The following is a 17,299-nucleotide window of genomic DNA, read 5'->3' as shown; positions in this document are numbered from 1 at the left end:
CCTGGCACATTTCTAATTTGCTGCTTTCTGCTATCAGCCTGGTGTTTGCTTGTGGAATGCAAGTTAGTTTAAATATTAACCCCCCCAAAAATAAATGGAACCAAATTACTTTCAAATTATCCATACTGTACACTAAAAAAAAAGTAAGATTCATTGAGCACTTACTAAGTGTCAGGCACCTTTGAACATTTACCTTTACCACTCCCCGCTGACAGAAAACAGAACAGGAGGGATGTAGCTTGCCCGAAGCCACAAAGCTGGTGAATGGCAAGAATGCAGGGTTTGAACCCGGGCCACCTCAACTCCAAAGCTTGCGTTTCTAGCCAGCATCCCTGTACTGCCCTGCACCTGCGGGCTGGCTGGGGTTCACAGCGTGTCACGTGCACAGATGTGGACAGGTCCCAACACCCACCAGCTTCCCGATATTGAGAAGTGTGGTTCAAACTGAGTGTACAAAGAGCCGCACTGAGTCACCCTTTACAAGGGTGTTAATTTTAGCTTTAAGAGCACAGCAAACATGAATACTGCTCCAGTAGTGAGTGGGAAAGGAGGACGGAAGAGATTTGTCTGTAAAACCGGTCTCTTCCAAGATATGTTCACCCTTGTGGCCCTGGCCATGGCCTGAGGGGTACAGTGGGCCGATCTATTTGTCTTGGCCTAAGTGAATTTCTCTGGAACTCATTCCTTTCACTGGTAAGCCTTTTACTGTGTTTTTGCCCAAGGTCTCTTATAATTTTGGATTCATGCTGAGTCAAGTCTGTGGAGTCTTAGTCTCTCTCACTTCTCGCTTGTTAACAATGAAAACTTCTTGCCTTACTGTCTTTCCACGTTTTCTAACTTGCATGATTTCCCCACCTCTTTCCTCCCTTGAAGACTAACCTCTGTCAGAAACATCACCTACTCGGTCACACAGATGAATTTATCCCCCACTCAGTACAGTCTTTTCAGGGATTTCTTCCTTATGAACTTCAGATCTAGGTCCCTACACCTGATTGCCTAGTGATGAAATAAACAAAATATCACCCCACGTTGCTACCTGGGGAGCATTCGGATTGCAGTCCTTTTTAACAAATTTGCCCATGAAGTCACCCCCCACCTCCCAACTGATTACTAGTCTCTAGGACTAGAGATGCTGCAAAGATTAAAACAATCTAACATTCCCACTTTTAACATAAACTCAGTAAATTCCTATTCTTCTCCACTTTAATTCCTTAAGATTTGGTCATATGAGGTACTGGAACCAAAGAACAATTACATAAAGGTATGTCTATTCTTTCTGTCACTGGTAGAGGAGGAGAGTCCGACAGATAATGTTGGAGAACAGAACACAGTGAAGAGGAAGCACCCGCCGCCTCCCTCCCTTGACACCGGGTGAAGCAGTACCGACAAAAGAACATCTTACTGATGGCACCCAGAGTGCTCTGGACCAAAACTGGAGACCAAACACAAAGACATGGCTTAACAGAACCACTCAAATACATTTTCAGTAAACTTTCCATTATCATATCACGGAAACACATTGTCCCAAAGGGTATTCAACTTCCTAAATATAGTTTCTGTCTATCCTTGCCCATGTTTTATAAACCTTTTTCTGGCCCTTACTATGTATTCCAAATCCTTTATTTGCCAGGAAGGCAAATTCTGTGACAGTTATCCACCTCCTGCATTGTGGTAAGGTTTCTGGTTGGTGTTTTTAGACAACTCCCGGAGACGTATTCAGATGAATTCTTCAGAGGGACCTTTCTCCAAAGCCCACCCACCTCCACTAACCATCTGTGCACTGAAAACACACTCTGCAGCCTTTCAGTCAATACTCAAGGAGAACGTTCACTCGGAGGCATTTTAAGGGGGGAAAATATGCATACAACTCTCATCCAGGAAGACCTATATTTTGGTTCGCGACAGGGAAAATATATGCACAAATGAAGCCCGAGGAAGACCAAATGCAAAATGAGATCATCGAGCAGAAGGACGGTGGCTTCTCTGACACTCAATCATTTTCAGTCACACTATGTTGTCCAGTAACCTGCACTGATAAGTCCTCATGAATAAAATGCCAGCATTATCATCTGCAGCTATGTTGACATGCTTTTGCTATTTCACTAAAAATACCATTAATTTTCTGGCTTCACAACAGCTGAGCTACTCCCCATCTGAACATACAAAAGAGTATTTTGTTTAAACCAAATTCAAAGCGTTCCAGTAAATGACTTCCATTTTGCTAGCTATACTATTTTAGCATATACTGTTTTCCTTAATCCTCCCTACCTCAACGTCATGCCTGTCATCTCCCCAATCCAAAATACTTCCATTATTAAAAAAAATTTTTTTAAGCTGGGGAGGGGGAATCCAGAAACCATTTCTGTTATAGCATTCCTGGCCAGCAACACACCTGAAGGGCATATGTACAATGTGGCTTCTTTTTAAAGATTACAAGACATGGTGGCCTCTTAATTCTCTCACCTCTGTGAGCCAAGGTACACAAACAGCAAACTATTTTCCAGGTACCTGTAAAGAAAACAGTACTACACACACACACACCACCTTCCATTTCCCATCTAGATAAGTTCTGACATCCCCCATTTAAGTCAGAATGAAAACCACTACTACTGCCAAGCCCTCCTGGCATCTCACCACTTTATTTGTTCCCATTTGTATCTAATGCTTTTGTCAACAGTTCAACAAAAGTCAAAGCAAACAACCCACTGCAAACACTGGGGGTAACAGCAACAAGCATGAATCCTTCACAATTATCCAGCCCAGCTGCTCTGAGCTCAGTCAGGGCTGCTTTCATTTACAACAATGTCAACAAAAGGCTGAAACCCAATAACTAGATGGGTCAATACGGACACTGTATACCCTCTGAAGGAGGAAACGCTGTGCTCCTCCTTCCCTGCCTCAGCAAACATGTAGAATAATTCAGTCAGATGGACAAGTGCTTGTCTGATCATTTGTTGTGTGAATTATTCAACGACTTTCCATGTAAACTACTAAACAGGGCTCTTCAAATATTTCTGTGGCACTTCCAGCTGTCCAACCATGGAAGCACATGGAAGGCACAAAAGCAGATGAAAACAGAAATCATGACCTAAGTTACTGCCAAGTGATAATCTTTGGTCTAAGAAAGCAGAGTCTTGACAAGTAATCCTTTGAGCTCTAACTTTGCTGGGCATTGTCACTACAGGCCCACGCTTGCTTCCCTGTGGCCCAGACCGGGGTGGGTGGGGCCCAGGGCAAAGCCACTCGGCTGTTCAGGGCAACCCATGATTATGGTGCTCCACTATCTTTTACCTTCCTCAGCTTTAAAAGTTTCCCCCTGCCTTTCTCATGCACTGCGAACAGGTATGATATGCGTTTATGACTTTTAATGGAGTATTTTAAAAGCATAGTTAGGCACGTGTTAACCACCCACAAAGCATAGTTTAAAAGTACAAAGTGGGGGCTTCCCTGGTGGCGCACTGGTTGAGAATCTGCCTGCTAATGCAGGGGATACGGGTTCGAGCCCTGGTCTGGGAAGATCCCACATGCCCCGGAGCAACTAGGCCCATGAGCCACAGCTACTGAGCCTGCGCTCCACAACAAGAGAGGCCGCGATAGTGAGAGGCCCGCGCACCGCGATGAAGAGTGGCCCCCACTTGCCTCGCACAGAAACGAAGACCCAACACAGCAAAAATAAATTAATTAATTAATAAACTCCTACCCCCAACATCTTCTAAAAAAAAACCAAACCCTTCTGTGTTCAACCCTCTGTTAAAAAAAAAAAAGTACAAAGCATGTAGTTAACCACCTACAAAGCATAGACTGTATTTGACAATCTCAATTTCCTGGCCTAATTTTGAATAAAATGTTGATGTTTATTTAACAAAGAATTACTTCGAGTTGTAACAGTTCCAAATCCCCACTTCCCTTTCTTTCCTCTTAAATGTACAGGCTTGTGAAATCATAGACAAACCAAACAGCTTGATAAGAGGGGCCTGACCTGGGTCCCGGCCCTCATCCTGCAGAGCCCCTCCCTCAGGACCAAGGGGACGTGCCCATCCACACCCTCTGCTTACCCGCCTGTAAACCATGAGCTGGGTACCAGGACCCTGAAATTTCCTGCCCAAAGGCTCACAGTCAGGGTCAACTCAGTTCTTTTTCCTGGAGCCTCCCAGAGGCAGACGTAACTGTTGGTGTGGGCATACCTAGACGCGAGGAGGTCACTGGGGTGTGATGAAGCTGGACGTGAGAGCTGGGGCATCTACAAGAAAATATGTGAAGGCCCACGTCATCTAGCAATGAACTCCTAAGGAGCCTGAGAACTGTAAATGCAAACCTGGCCTTTCAGAAAATTATGAAGGTCATTAACTAAATTTATAACTTTAAAATACTTAAACATATGGTAGGAGAGCCTCTATTTGTAATCTTTACCAGGCCCCACAAGGGCTAGGGGTTGGCCCAACAGCAAGGTATTGTGTACAGTCTTGGGAGCCCCAACTTTTGAGACCACTCCTACCACCAACCGTTCCACTGCAATACTGTGTATAAGAAAATCATGTGAGAATTTTTTCCCATTTGTTTTTATAGATCCACATACCTACAACAGTAATGAAAATATGATTTTACTTCTATAAGTACTTTAAAGACACAATAAGAGTTAAAAAATGAAAAAATAAAATTCACGGATTATTCCCGTTTGCTGGGCCAGTACATACAGTAGGGATAAAATATCAAGAGTGCTGGAAACCTTTTCCTCTCTATATTATTTGTGTTCTCTTTCCTTTTCCAGCCTTCAAACATCCAGATTACAAAATTACTGCATTTTTTTTTTTTTTTTTTTTTTTTTTGGTTTAAGTGGGCCTCTCACCGTTGTGGCCTCTCCCATTGCAGAGCTCAGGCTCCGGACCCACAGGCTCAGCAGCCATGGCTCACGGCCGCTCCGCGGCCTGTGGGATCCTCCCAGACCGGGGCACGAACCCGCATCCCCTGCATCGGCAGGCGGACTCCCAACCACAAAATTACTGCTTTTAACACACTTTGTCAAACACAGAGAAAGGAAAGAGCAGAGATTCAAACTCTTTTCCTCTCCTCACTATAGCCAGCTTACTCACTGCCATTTATTACTGTGGAATTTTCACTTCTTACCATGAGTGTATAAGAATTTTTAGTTTGGGGCATAACGAATTGTGCTCGCAAAAAACAAACACTTGTCCAGGACACAAAAAACACAAGTTGAGAATGCTACTTCCTTCTAAAAGTCTTTAATATTCCCTGTAACTGTTGTATTTCTGAGGCTGCCTTCAGGTAACAACTACAAAGTTGGTAACTTTAAAAAAGACTCTTGAAAGAAGAAAATTCCATCTGAATGGAATAGAGGGCTATTTATTGGGAGCAGCAACAAAAAACTTTGTTTTCCTCATTCAGAGAAACTACCTGAAAAGCAAGTGAGTGGGCTGAAACACCCAGCAGTCTGATGATAATATTTGAGCTCTGTGGTCCAATTGTTTCACTGATTCCCACAAAACAGAATCTGAATGAGAGTAAAAGGCACCATCAAGACTGGGAGGCTACAGAACGTTGCCACTGGCATTGCTGTTGGTGTTTGCTAAAGGTTCCCTGTTTGCATGTATTTGCACATCAGCCCTGGCAGCTTCCCGGGAACACTGCCTTCAGAAGCTAGTCCTCCCATCAGCATAGACTCGTTCTATATGCACATTTTAAGAGAATTCAGGACTAACTGGAAGCTCAAAGAAATGAAGGGGAACAATCCACTAATGTATTTTATTCTACTCAGAAGACATTATATCTCAGTTCCATACTTTAATAGAAAAACGATTTGAGGAAAGGGATTGCATCTAATCTTTACTATGCACCCCCAAAGACGCAGTGCAGGCCTATTTGCCCTCCAGCTGCCAATCAATACCTACTGACTAACTTTAAATAGTTTATTCAGACTGCACTGCTCAATTTTCAAGTTCATCTATCAATCCCAACAGGTTGCGAAGTCAGAAACCATTAAAATGATAACTTTTGCTCAGTTGTCTAACAGGAAATCAGGAAAATCAGCTACAGAGGTACAGCTGTGTCTTTTTAATATGCAAAGGAAAACATACAAATTGACAAATAGTTCTTCCTACTTAAAAGCCCCTCAATATTAATGACAATCAAGCAAATCAAATGGACTAGCATAAAGCACAGAGTTTTGCCTTAATACATTTATTAACAAAATTTCTCACCCTACAAGTTAAACATAACAGACTACATCCAACACGGGACATTTCATATGTAATATCCTTCTTTCCTCCCCAGGAAAGAGGATCAACCCATAAGGGAGAATGGAGGCTGAGAAAAAAGGGTAGAAGGAGAAAAAAGGAAGAGAAGGAAACTGAAAATGACAAGGGTGAGCAAAATGATTTAACAAGGGAGCATCTGGCGCTGACAGGAGGAACGGAACACACGCGGTACGTGGAGGGTGCTGCAGGCTGAGGGAGGGGTGCCTGTCTGAAAATTTTGTTGGGGGCAAGAATTGAAGACAATCCCGTTCGGAGTGGGGGAGTAACTCCTAATCGAACAATTCCAAAGTATTGTTCCCGGATGTGTCTCCATTTAGTCATAGTTTGCTCTCTTCTCCCAAGGGCAAAACTGTCACCAGCTCAGTTTAAAATTTCTCTAAATAAGGTCAGACTAGGTTACTACAAGATTTTATCAGCAAAACAGATTCCAGCCTAAGCTTCAGAAGTCTCATTCTGACAGGTCCAATATGGTTTGGTTATAATCCCTGGAGCAGGACTGGGGCTGGGGCAAAGGGTGTGGAATAACTCAGAGACCTTTCAAGTCCTGATAACTGTGGTATAAACACATGTGATTATTTCAATTTTCTCTAAAGATTATTTTTTCAGGGTAGCCCAATAAACCCAATAATGCCCAGACTTACTAGGAAATTTTTTATTCATTTCCCCATGCACCAGAAAGTAAGCTAATAACGTCCCACTGAGAGTGCTGTCAAGCCAATCCCTGCACTGCTGGACGCACCACCGGGATAAATCTCCCTTCACTTGCTGTTCCAGCATCCACTTGAGGGCTAGGTCCTGGGGACTGCTCCAGACACAGTGTCACAGGCACAAGCCTGAGTGGCCCAATCAGTGCCAAGAAAAGAACAAACTAGAAAAGATTAATTCACAGATGTTCATGCATTTCACATACACAGTGCCCCATGGCCCGTTGCTAGGGCAACGGGAGACCACCAGTGTGCGCTTTATTGGCTTTATGAAGTGTGTCTCGGGGACTAGAGTCCGAGAAATGCTGCATAATAATAGTGTGGCTTTTCTGATGCCTTGTTTTCAGTGTTTATCCACATTTAACCTTCCGAGTTTTATAAAGAGCATCGTTATGCATAGCCTTCAACCCCCCCACCGCCACCAAACTGCCTCAACTTCCTATCTAGAAACATTAAAATGCATCTCCTGGGGGTCCACTTTGGGAAGGTCCGTGTTAAAGTGCTCAACCAATTCCGCCGGCGGGGGGAGGGCCTACAACCATTTAAAAGATCACTGTATCAGTGTAGTCAACCGTATCAACCACTTCGGAACAGTGAAGAAGCTACGAAACCAGAACACACACATGCCCCTAATTTTCTGTGCATCAGGAGGAACCTTGCTTTTGACTATCAGGGATCGGTTTTCACCAGACGGAAGAGCAGAACCAGCGAGGCTTATCAGGCCAAAGTCTCTCCCTATCTGACAGAACGTTCTGTGATGATGGCTCTCTTCCACGCCTGCACTGCTAGGGCAGTTATGACAGACAGCCACACGCAGCTACCGAGGACTTGAAGTGTGGCCAGTGCAACAGAGAAACTAGATTTTTAAATTTTATTTCATGTTAGCTATCTTAAATTTAACAGCTTCCTGTGGCTAGTGGCTACCATACTGGACAGCGCAGTTTTACTGGCTTACCAGACAACTACATACGTTTTGCAAAGTTCATAAAAACACTGTCTCTTCATGCTTTTAGCTTCTGCTTAATTCATAATACTCTTAACTCCAAGTAAATGTACACAGAACAGTATTGAGGACTGTGGCTGCCTCTCGCTGTGTGGTTCCTAACAGCCCCCGGTACTCGGCCTAATCAGCCTGTTTCTTTGTCCAACAGGCCCCGGGATGAAGAGTGACTTTCCTCCCTCCCCCAACTCAGGGTGGGAGGTTAAAATCACAAATGTCACAACTCTCAGAGCAGTAGCACAGATCAAGTGTTAACCTAAAGGGAAGGGGTGGGTGAAGGGGAGAATACAGGCTGTCGGGGGAGAGGGAGGATCTGGAATGAAGAGGAGAAAAATAAAGCCAGTGAATAGATCAATAGAAGCAACAGCTTACATTCAGATTCACAGGAGAAAGAACACACCGAGACAATCATTTCCTGGGAAAAGCTCAAGCCTAATGAGAATTTACTCTGCTCCTTTATGTGACAACCAGCCCTTTTGTGGCACCGGCTTCCTGACTGACAGGAACCCGGGGCCCCTTAATAGGATTTCCATATTATTTCCAACACCTGCCCAGAAGTTATTTGTTTACACTGAAGGAGGCAAGATTCTCAAATCAGACATCTGCTTCCAGTTCAGGCATATCTTAGGAAACCATCTAGAAAGCAGCTTTGTTACCATGGTGACATTTTTATTTTCCTCCTTTGGTTGGCTCAAAACATTAGCATTTCCAATTTTATTTTGTTGTTCAAAAGGCCAAATGTCGCTCAAGAAAACAGAAGTTTAAAGAAAGATAAATGAATACTCAAAAATTTCTAAAATAATTACAATGACTATAAGGAAGAATAAATAAAAATGAGGTATTATTACATTGCCTACTGGCTCTCATTGGGTGGCATCACTAACCTGTTTACCTTTCCTCCCCCTCCCCTCTCCTTTTTCCCTTAAATATCAACACTCAGCAACTTGAAAAGTACCAATTTGAGGGGAAAAAAAAAAAAAAGATTCATGAATCCTTAGGGTGTGATACAATTATAAATAAGTCCATTTTCATGAAAAAGAATTCAAGCTCACCCTACAGCCATGGTGAGGGACCGGAAAGTGTAAGCTTTTCATGAACGTTAGTGGTTGAAGAAGGGATGGAATAACAAACAGTGTGAGGGAAGAAAGGCAGACTGCACTTGAGTAGATTTCATGCATGTGTACGTTACTGTTTTCCTGTTAGGGGTGGGGGGAGAAGGGGACTTAGCCACCAATTACAACTATCACACATAAACAGAAATTAAAGTGACAATACTAGTAGTTGACACTTAAAATGCTTTTTTAAGTGTTAAAATGTATTACATACGGAAATATTTGGATTGGTTCTGAATAATGAATCTGATAAAGTCATATTACTTATTTTGTTCAGTTTTTAGATTCAAAGTAAAACCACCAAGTATTCAAACTAAGATTTAGTTCTGATTTGCCAGATATAAGCAGCATTTAGTCTTGAAATATGACTTCATCAGTTTCATGTAACAGCAAGTTTATTTAAAAGGATCCAGAACTCTTAGAGCATGTATTAATTAGTCAGCCCTCAGCAAACTTCCTTTCCAGTCCTCTTTCATGAAGCCCGAATTCTGTTCAACCCTGTCCCAAGGCAGCTGCCATGGTAATTACTAGATATGACTCCTCTTCACGTCCAAAATTTGTTTCAGAATATTTTAGCAAAGAAAGAAAGATTAAAATGTGACTAAAAATCGATAGCTCTTATACCTTGATGTGAAGTATATGGAAGTATATGGAGGATCTTGGCACTATTATTTCTACTGCTGAGTATGTTTCAAATTTTTAATAACAAAGGATGAGACTGAGTCACCCAGAAAGCTTTCCCTTGAGGATGGCAATGGCTATGTGACCTTGGGCAAGGTCTCAACACCTCTAAACCTTTCCTCAAATGTGATATAAACAATAAATAAATAAACCTTTCCTCACCACCTACCTTCACAATGAAATCTGAACTATGAGCTATATACATGCTCAGAGATCAGCGGGGTTGACTAGGTAACTAGGGTCCACAGAGGTTAGAGTGGATAAACTGGAGTGTCCAACTCACAGCCCTTAACAGCATACCTTCTTTTCTCAGATTACTGATGACTAAGGGGAAAATAGGAGACAGTGCAAGCCCCACTACAGTTTAGTTTGTCGGTAGTGTTCGGGTTTTTTTGTTTTTTGGGGTTGTTTTTGATTATACCTTCTCTTTATAGTATATTTTATGGATTTCAACTCTAGGCCTTTGTCTTTATATATAATGTGTCCTTCTAAAGTCTATAGGCAATTAATCCCACCAAGCTTTCTCACAAAGGGTTAAGATCACAAACCTTCCTACCTCACACAGTTGTATGGGGGAAAGGAAATGAGTGTTAAAAGCGAAACTGCCTGGGCCAGTTATCCTCTCTTCTACTGGCCAACCTCTCCTCCTTCAAGTGGTTTCTTCTCTGCTTTCTCCCACACAGGACATGCGAGGGGTTAAACATATTAAAAGGCACACTCTTTTCAGACTGATATTCCTTTCCAACAGGAAAAAGAGGCAGAGGGGAACAAAAGCCAAGTCACACAGGTCACACAAGAACCTGGAACAGAAACCTTCACCATTAAGTCTTGATGTACAATGTGAAGTGGCAAACAGAAGTAATCATTCTGTTAATGCAAGCTAAAAACGCACCTTCACCTGTAACACCCAACTAATGAGGCAAAAGTGCTTTCTTGGCCCGAATCATACACTTCAATTTGAACATAAAAGGAGCCTTAGTCTAATTCTCATTGATAAACCTTTATTGCCAACAGAGAATAACTGGAGAGACAAGAAGAAAATCACCGTATGATGTTTTAGTTATCTACATAGAATAAATACCAAAATAGAGCTATGACAGAATAAACAGGCATTGCCACAGATACAACTAATAAGCAGATCATTATGAAAACCCTTAAACAAAAACAAAGAATCCATACAGGACAGGGCTGGGGGGGGTATAGTATATCTACCCACAGAAGAGCATTTAGCTTGAAAAGTATCTATATGTAAATTTTGTTTAAAAAAGTGCACTATCCATACTTATACCAGCAAAAATTACAAAAGCTATAAAGTTCCGTACTGGTGGATTGTGTGGAAACATACTCAAATATTGCATGTGGCATTTTTAGATGTTGCAGCGCTCTGGAGATTAGTTTGGCAATGTACGAATCACTAAAAATGAGCACACTCTTCGATGAGGCATATGGCACTCTGGGGAAGACAATCCAATGAAATAATAAAAATAAAAACACCACCACTTAGAGAAAAAAAATGGACTTATGCTATATTTCACAAATAAAAAATGGCAAATCCCTCACAGGACTGACTTGAGGCTACTGCATTCAGGATAAAAAACAGGACACATAACATACACAAGAGGGACTTAGGAAGTAACAATAAGCACAGTAACACCAACTTGGGAGAGGTCATGGAGCTAATCAATAGCTGGTGATAGGCAACTCTGCCATTTATATTCAAGCTGGTCTTGATTTTGGTGGCTAGTTTTTGCTAGAAGGTGTAGACATTTGGGGTGTAATGGGACTTATTTCTCAATCTCAGATTCCTACTAAGTTTTAGGCAATCTGGCCTTCACAGCTCTGAATCATGTAGCCAATCAAGTGGAAACTGAGAGTGATGTGAGGAACCTAATGACTCCTCTTCACGAACTGGGACCTCCAGCAACTAGGAAGCTCCTGGCAGCATGTGGGAATGTCTGCTCTCTCACCACTTTGGAGCCAACCCATTTCTACCCCTCAGCCCACGGGAGGGATAGGCAGTGGAAGCTCTCATTACCTCAGAAAGTGTTTCCTCGGTTTCACTTATATCCTTTCAAAAGAAACTATAGAAGAAGTTAGAAAGTCCCCACTCAGGAAAGAGTAGTAGGAACCTATTTTGGGCTTTCCACCCTATCAGCTAAGGGTGAGAGTGGACCGTGGTCTGTGTTTCCTGCCATTGTCAGCCCCAAATCCGAGGCTTACTGTGGGCACATGTATGAGGGTACTGGATGGCCAAGTAACAAGCGGGTGCCTCGGATCCTTACTTTAACAGCCCTAGAACACACACCATTCTGGTTTCTCCTCACCAAATAAAATGAGTCTTGGGCTCCTACAGTGCTTGCTCCTTTAGGTCCATGTTTACATTCTCCATCCTTGTTGAAAAATTCAGATACAGGTCTGTAAATAATAGGCTTAGGAATGAACTTGGCTACTGGAGCTATAGAAAACAAGATCAATAAAGCCAAGAGCATTTGGTTTAGTGGTCACAGAACTTCCGAGAAAAGAAAAGGAAGAAAAAGGCCCAATATTTTAACGAGGGAATTTCTTTCATTTTTACTTGATACCTAAAGGTAAAGCATCTTAATTACCTGAATCTTTACAGTAAGTTTAAATTTATATTTTATAAGCTATTCTGAAATCTGCCCTGTTTAATAATCTGTAACGTCAAAAAAAACATTTTAAAGTGTCTCTCACAATTAAACCCATCCACAACTTTGCATAAATCAAAATTTTGCTACCATAACAAAATGTTACACTGGGGCTGTATAACATTGCCCACATCCTCATTACATGCAACACTAATTACTACCAGCAGATTCAGAATTTTCTGCACATTAGAGGCTTTTAGAGGAGCTATAAAAAATTTCAGGCACCATTAATTTAAATTTGTATTGAAATTTCCTTTTGACAGATGGCCAAAAATTACTTATTATTTAGAGTACCAGAGCTGCCTGTTTGCACATTAGAAGAGGAAAGGGAAAAATTAAAAGCAAGAAGGAAATTTATGTCACGTTCATTACCTGTTAAATGTTAAGGAGCATTATCCTGCATGAATAAATTATTTCATACAAGCCTGACTCCAGCTGCAGGCAACTGGCATGCTCCGGCTGATAAAAACCATCTCTAGTCACACAGCAGACAATCATAAAAAGCCCCTCTTAACCAGGAACCACTTACGGGAGGATGAGGACGATCGATGGAACAAGCAACTTACTGCTTCTCTGAGCATCACAGAACACATTTACAAAAATTAGTGAACTATTTCACCTTGCAAAGCCACAGGACAGCCCCAAACCTGACACAACACGACTTCAAATTCAAGAACAGTACCCCCAAAAATATCTATTTATAGCTACCATTCCATAATAAATCAAGGCAAAATCATCCATCTCTATTTCCTTTTGTTTTTCCCCTGGCTTCCAAGCTATATAGATACTCACTCCCAGACTCATCCTGAATGATTATAGATGATTTCAAAATATACCCTACTCTGACTATAAAATGTAATTGACACAAAAGTGTGCACTGGAGTATAAATATTTTCACAGTCTTCTGGGAGTGGGGCATGAGAGGAGGCTTTTGTTTAGTTCACTGGCCTGCCTGAAGGTATGTATTTATCATATGAAGCAGGGAATGTTTATGTTATTGGCCTCAGAATAACTAGACAGCCTTTCCAAGGGCTGCTACCAGCAAATCTTGGTCAATGCATTTACTTACTACTTCTTAAGTACATATGTGTGGAATACTTACTACACTCTGATTAAGAATGCTTTTTAATTTAGGTACTTATGTTCATATTATACAACAAAGTACACAGCTGTAAATGCATAATTAAATAACTCAATGTGTGCAGTTCCAATTGTAAACGTTGACATTTCTATGGGTATGCAGATACCCTTTCAAATTACAAAGATTCTTGAAGGGTAAAATAGATACATTTTATTTTCCATCATTTAATGACTTTGGGGAAAAAAAAACCCTACTTCCCTTTTATTATAAAAGGACAAGGAATAAAGAGGCATTCAAAGTGACAGCACAGGTGGTTTCAGGGGAAGATTTTAGTCTCCGTGTACATAACTTCATTAAAAACGGCAAGAGAGGACTTCCCTGGTGGCGCAGTGGTTAAGAATCCGCCTGCCAATGCAGGGGACACGGGTTCGAGCCCTGGTCCGGGAAGATCCCACATGCTGCGGAGCAGCTAAGCCCCTGTGCCACAACTGTTAAGCCTGTGCTCTAGAGCCCGCGAGCCACAACTACTGAAGCCCGCGCACCTAGAGCCTGTGCTCTGCAACAAGAGGAGCCACCGCCATGAGAAGCCCGTGCACCACACCGAAGAGTAGCCCCCGCTCGCAGCAACTAGAGAAAGCCCATGCGCAGCAACGAAGAACCAATGCAACCAAAAACAAACAAACAAACAAACAAACTGCAAGAGATGTAACTGCCTATGCTCCGAAACATTCAACTGTTGTAAAATACGAGAAAAGGAATTGACAGCATCTGTGCGTTGGCCAATGCTTGAGAACTGCCCTTGCTTTCTAATCTATACAAAATACAACGGCATGCGTAATACAATTATCCACAATACAGTAGCATATTTACATTGTGCCTGGCTCAAAAGTTACCAAGCAGTTTCATATTTTACTCATTTTCTGCCGTGGTAGCCTGTTTTTCTTGTTTGCTTACTATATAAATTCAGGCACCCTTAGCATACCCCATTATGGTATTACACAAGCACATCCAAATCATTAGGCCCTAACTACTTTTCCTCTTTCCCTACAACTTCTCTATAAAGAGATAAAGAAGGTAGATAAGACAATGCAAAACCTAAGGAGAATAACTTGCTATACTGAAAACCAAGATGTCATTAAATTAAAGAAAAAAAATTCTTTCTGGTGAAGAAAAATGCTCTTAAATGTTTTGATAAAGAGTTTTGTAGGATGGAACTGTTTCCCAAAATGTTTATTTCCTTAAAAACCAATTTTTTCCCATTATTATTTATCTTATAGCCAAAGCTTAACTGAAGAAAAGCAGTTATTCTTTTTCACATGGCAAAGACATAATAAAAAGAGCAATGCAAGCCAGATCTTATAATTCAATCTTGATCTATAAATCTGATTCTGATAGAGAAATGGGACCAATATCTTAAAAAATCTCAAACGCACAACTGAAAGCAATATAAAAATGCAGTTTACCACTATTTGGTACAGCCCACCAAATCATCCTGTAAATCTCAAAGAATCCATTACTACATTTATGAAAATCATTGAGAGCCCCCTTTTAAGCCATTCCTTCATCTGTAATTTTGAGTCCTACCTTGATGGAATCTCTGTCTGTAGGCAAAACAGCAGCAAAGGCAGAGCAAATGGGGAGAAGAAGGAAAAAAAGAAAAGTACCAGTTAGTTTACATAAAATCATACATTTGTCAAATTTGATCTCTGCTAAATAGTAAATGGCACAGTTGTCAACTTTGCTGTAAAGTTAATTATTAATATTACTAGACCAGATCCACAAAGCGCCAATTTACCTTTGACACAATTTCAGAAACCAAAGCTGGATATTTGTGTTACTTATACTCGTTTCCGACTTTTCCACTTATAGAAGTATTTATAGACATGCCTCAGCTCTGGACCATAGCACTAAGATAACTGAATGATGAACAGTACAGTGTTTCCAACATCAGAGATGGGAAATTTATGTTTATGTGATAAAAATCATTGACCCAAGATTATAATTCATGGTAATGACACTGAAACAAGAACAGATATGAGGTTTTAATTATAACCACACCCTTTTGACCAATGAACCACCCATGTACTACGTAAATTCCCACAAAGGAATGCTGGGAGAGACTTCCATTTGTTTTTCTGCCATTAACTAACAAAAACTACTAATAAACACCATACAAACACAAAGTCACATCAAAATGTCTCTGCACCATCATCTATTCTAGTGGAGGGAAGAAACCAACCTAGAAGGAGCACAAATGGCCTTACAATCAATTCTTTACATAAACAACTGTTGTTCTTAGAGGCAGAAATGAGTTCATTTCATGCTTCTAAACAGACTGGGTGAAAGAGGTAGTTAAACCAACAGATTTCATTAATTTGGGCTGTACTTTCTCAATTACTAAGACTACTGAAATTGTTTTCTTACCTGCAAGATTCTCACTGTATTATATGTGATTTATAAGTAATAACTGAGGCTGTCAAACGAGTAAATGATCAGTAAATCTTTCCCCAAAATACATTTGGTCTAAATTAGCTATTAACGCCACTCACTGTTTCAAACACAGGGCACTGTGGTACGTCATTACTGATTTAGACTTGGGGAACTTAGGGGGTAGCAAGGGATCAGAGGCAATAACCAGGAAATGCGTCCCCCCCTTGCCTTTGGGAAGCACATTAACTCTTGCCAACCACTACGGTATCATTTGGCAAAAGACTGCTTCCAATCATTAATTTACCTTCCAGGGGAAATCCTTTGTTTAGTCACTGCTAAAACGAAACCCAGAAACAAGAATAAACAATGACATACAGACCTACCCTCAGCAACAGGTAGGTAATATCAGACTGACATCCCGAGAAAACTGCTTACCTCTTTGGTGATCATTGTCATGGTGCTTCTTCTCATCTTTAATTGGAAGGTGAGATTGGCCTCCGAGGGCACTGGAGAGGGCCAGAAGGCCGGCACTGCTACCGATGGGCGGAATGGCAGGGGGCTGAAGCCCTGAAGGGTGCGGGGTCAGAGGCACTGGCAGACCATGTCCATGTGATAAATGCTGGGCCTGGAGTTGTTGCTGCTGTGAGAAACCAGACAAAGATATTGAACTTGTTCCCTATATCCGAGACACCCCCCCAACAACAAAAGGAGAGGAAAGAGGTGCAAAAAGATCCTGGAAAGCCCAGCACCCATGAAAAAAAGATTTATTCTTTACATATATATATAAAAGGGAAGGAGATGAACAATAGAGAAATGCTATCTTTTTTACTTGGATTTGGTGGTTTTGCAATGCACTGTAAATAACCTAATTTTTAAGTAGTGAAACTAATTTACTTTTAATAGATGAAATTAGATTTAACAAAGCATCTGTATTTTGGTCTCCAAAACATAAAGCCTCACTATCATACATCTCTAATCAAAACATATATGTGACTGTTAAAGCAGTTATGTTGAAGAAAAAAAGCTTGAAAATTGAGAAAATTAGTGTTAAACAGTTCTCCCAGAACCACTGCACAGCATGCGTCGACAGTTAATTTGAAAGAGAAAACCTGAATTAACAACCCAGAAAAGGAAACTGGTTGCAGCCACCGTTTTAAGCCCTTTAAGTGTCCTCAGCGGTACTTGAGAAAATTACTAAAGAAAATCTAATGTAGCAAGGCTTGGGTCCTCCTGTAGGCTTGCTCAATAATGCTGAAATAATTGGGCACTCTGTGCACGTTTAGTGATGCTCGAATGAAAAGCTAGAGGCCTGCCCTTGTACTCTTCTCCAGCGGCCGCCTCTGTGTTGTGACA

General features: G+C 41.3%; 1 protein-coding gene across 12 annotated transcripts in view; it reads right to left on the bottom strand.

The window, feature by feature from the left end:
- Window positions 1-17,299, bottom strand: part of TLE4 (TLE family member 4, transcriptional corepressor) — a 152,873-nt gene that overhangs the window by 61,297 nt on the left and 74,277 nt on the right. For 6 of the 12 annotated variants that reach the window (XM_019949028.3, XM_019949033.3, XM_019949031.3 and 3 more), the window contains 2 exons: window positions 16,382-16,586; window positions 15,101-15,117 (listed from right to left, as the gene is read on the bottom strand). In XM_019949028.3, coding sequence (XP_019804587.1) covers window positions 15,101-15,117; window positions 16,382-16,586 — 222 coding nt within the window. The remainder of the gene's footprint in view (window positions 1-15,100; window positions 15,118-16,381; window positions 16,587-17,299) is intronic. The other 6 variants (XM_019949029.3, XM_073806239.1, XM_019949032.3 and 3 more) reach the window with 1 other exon arrangement.

This window comes from Tursiops truncatus, chromosome 6 (assembly GCF_011762595.2).
Source record: "Tursiops truncatus isolate mTurTru1 chromosome 6, mTurTru1.mat.Y, whole genome shotgun sequence".
Taxonomy (NCBI): domain Eukaryota; kingdom Metazoa; phylum Chordata; class Mammalia; order Artiodactyla; family Delphinidae; genus Tursiops; species Tursiops truncatus.
Note: the sequence above shows the minus strand (reverse complement) of the source record. Positions and strands in the feature narration are given on the sequence as shown.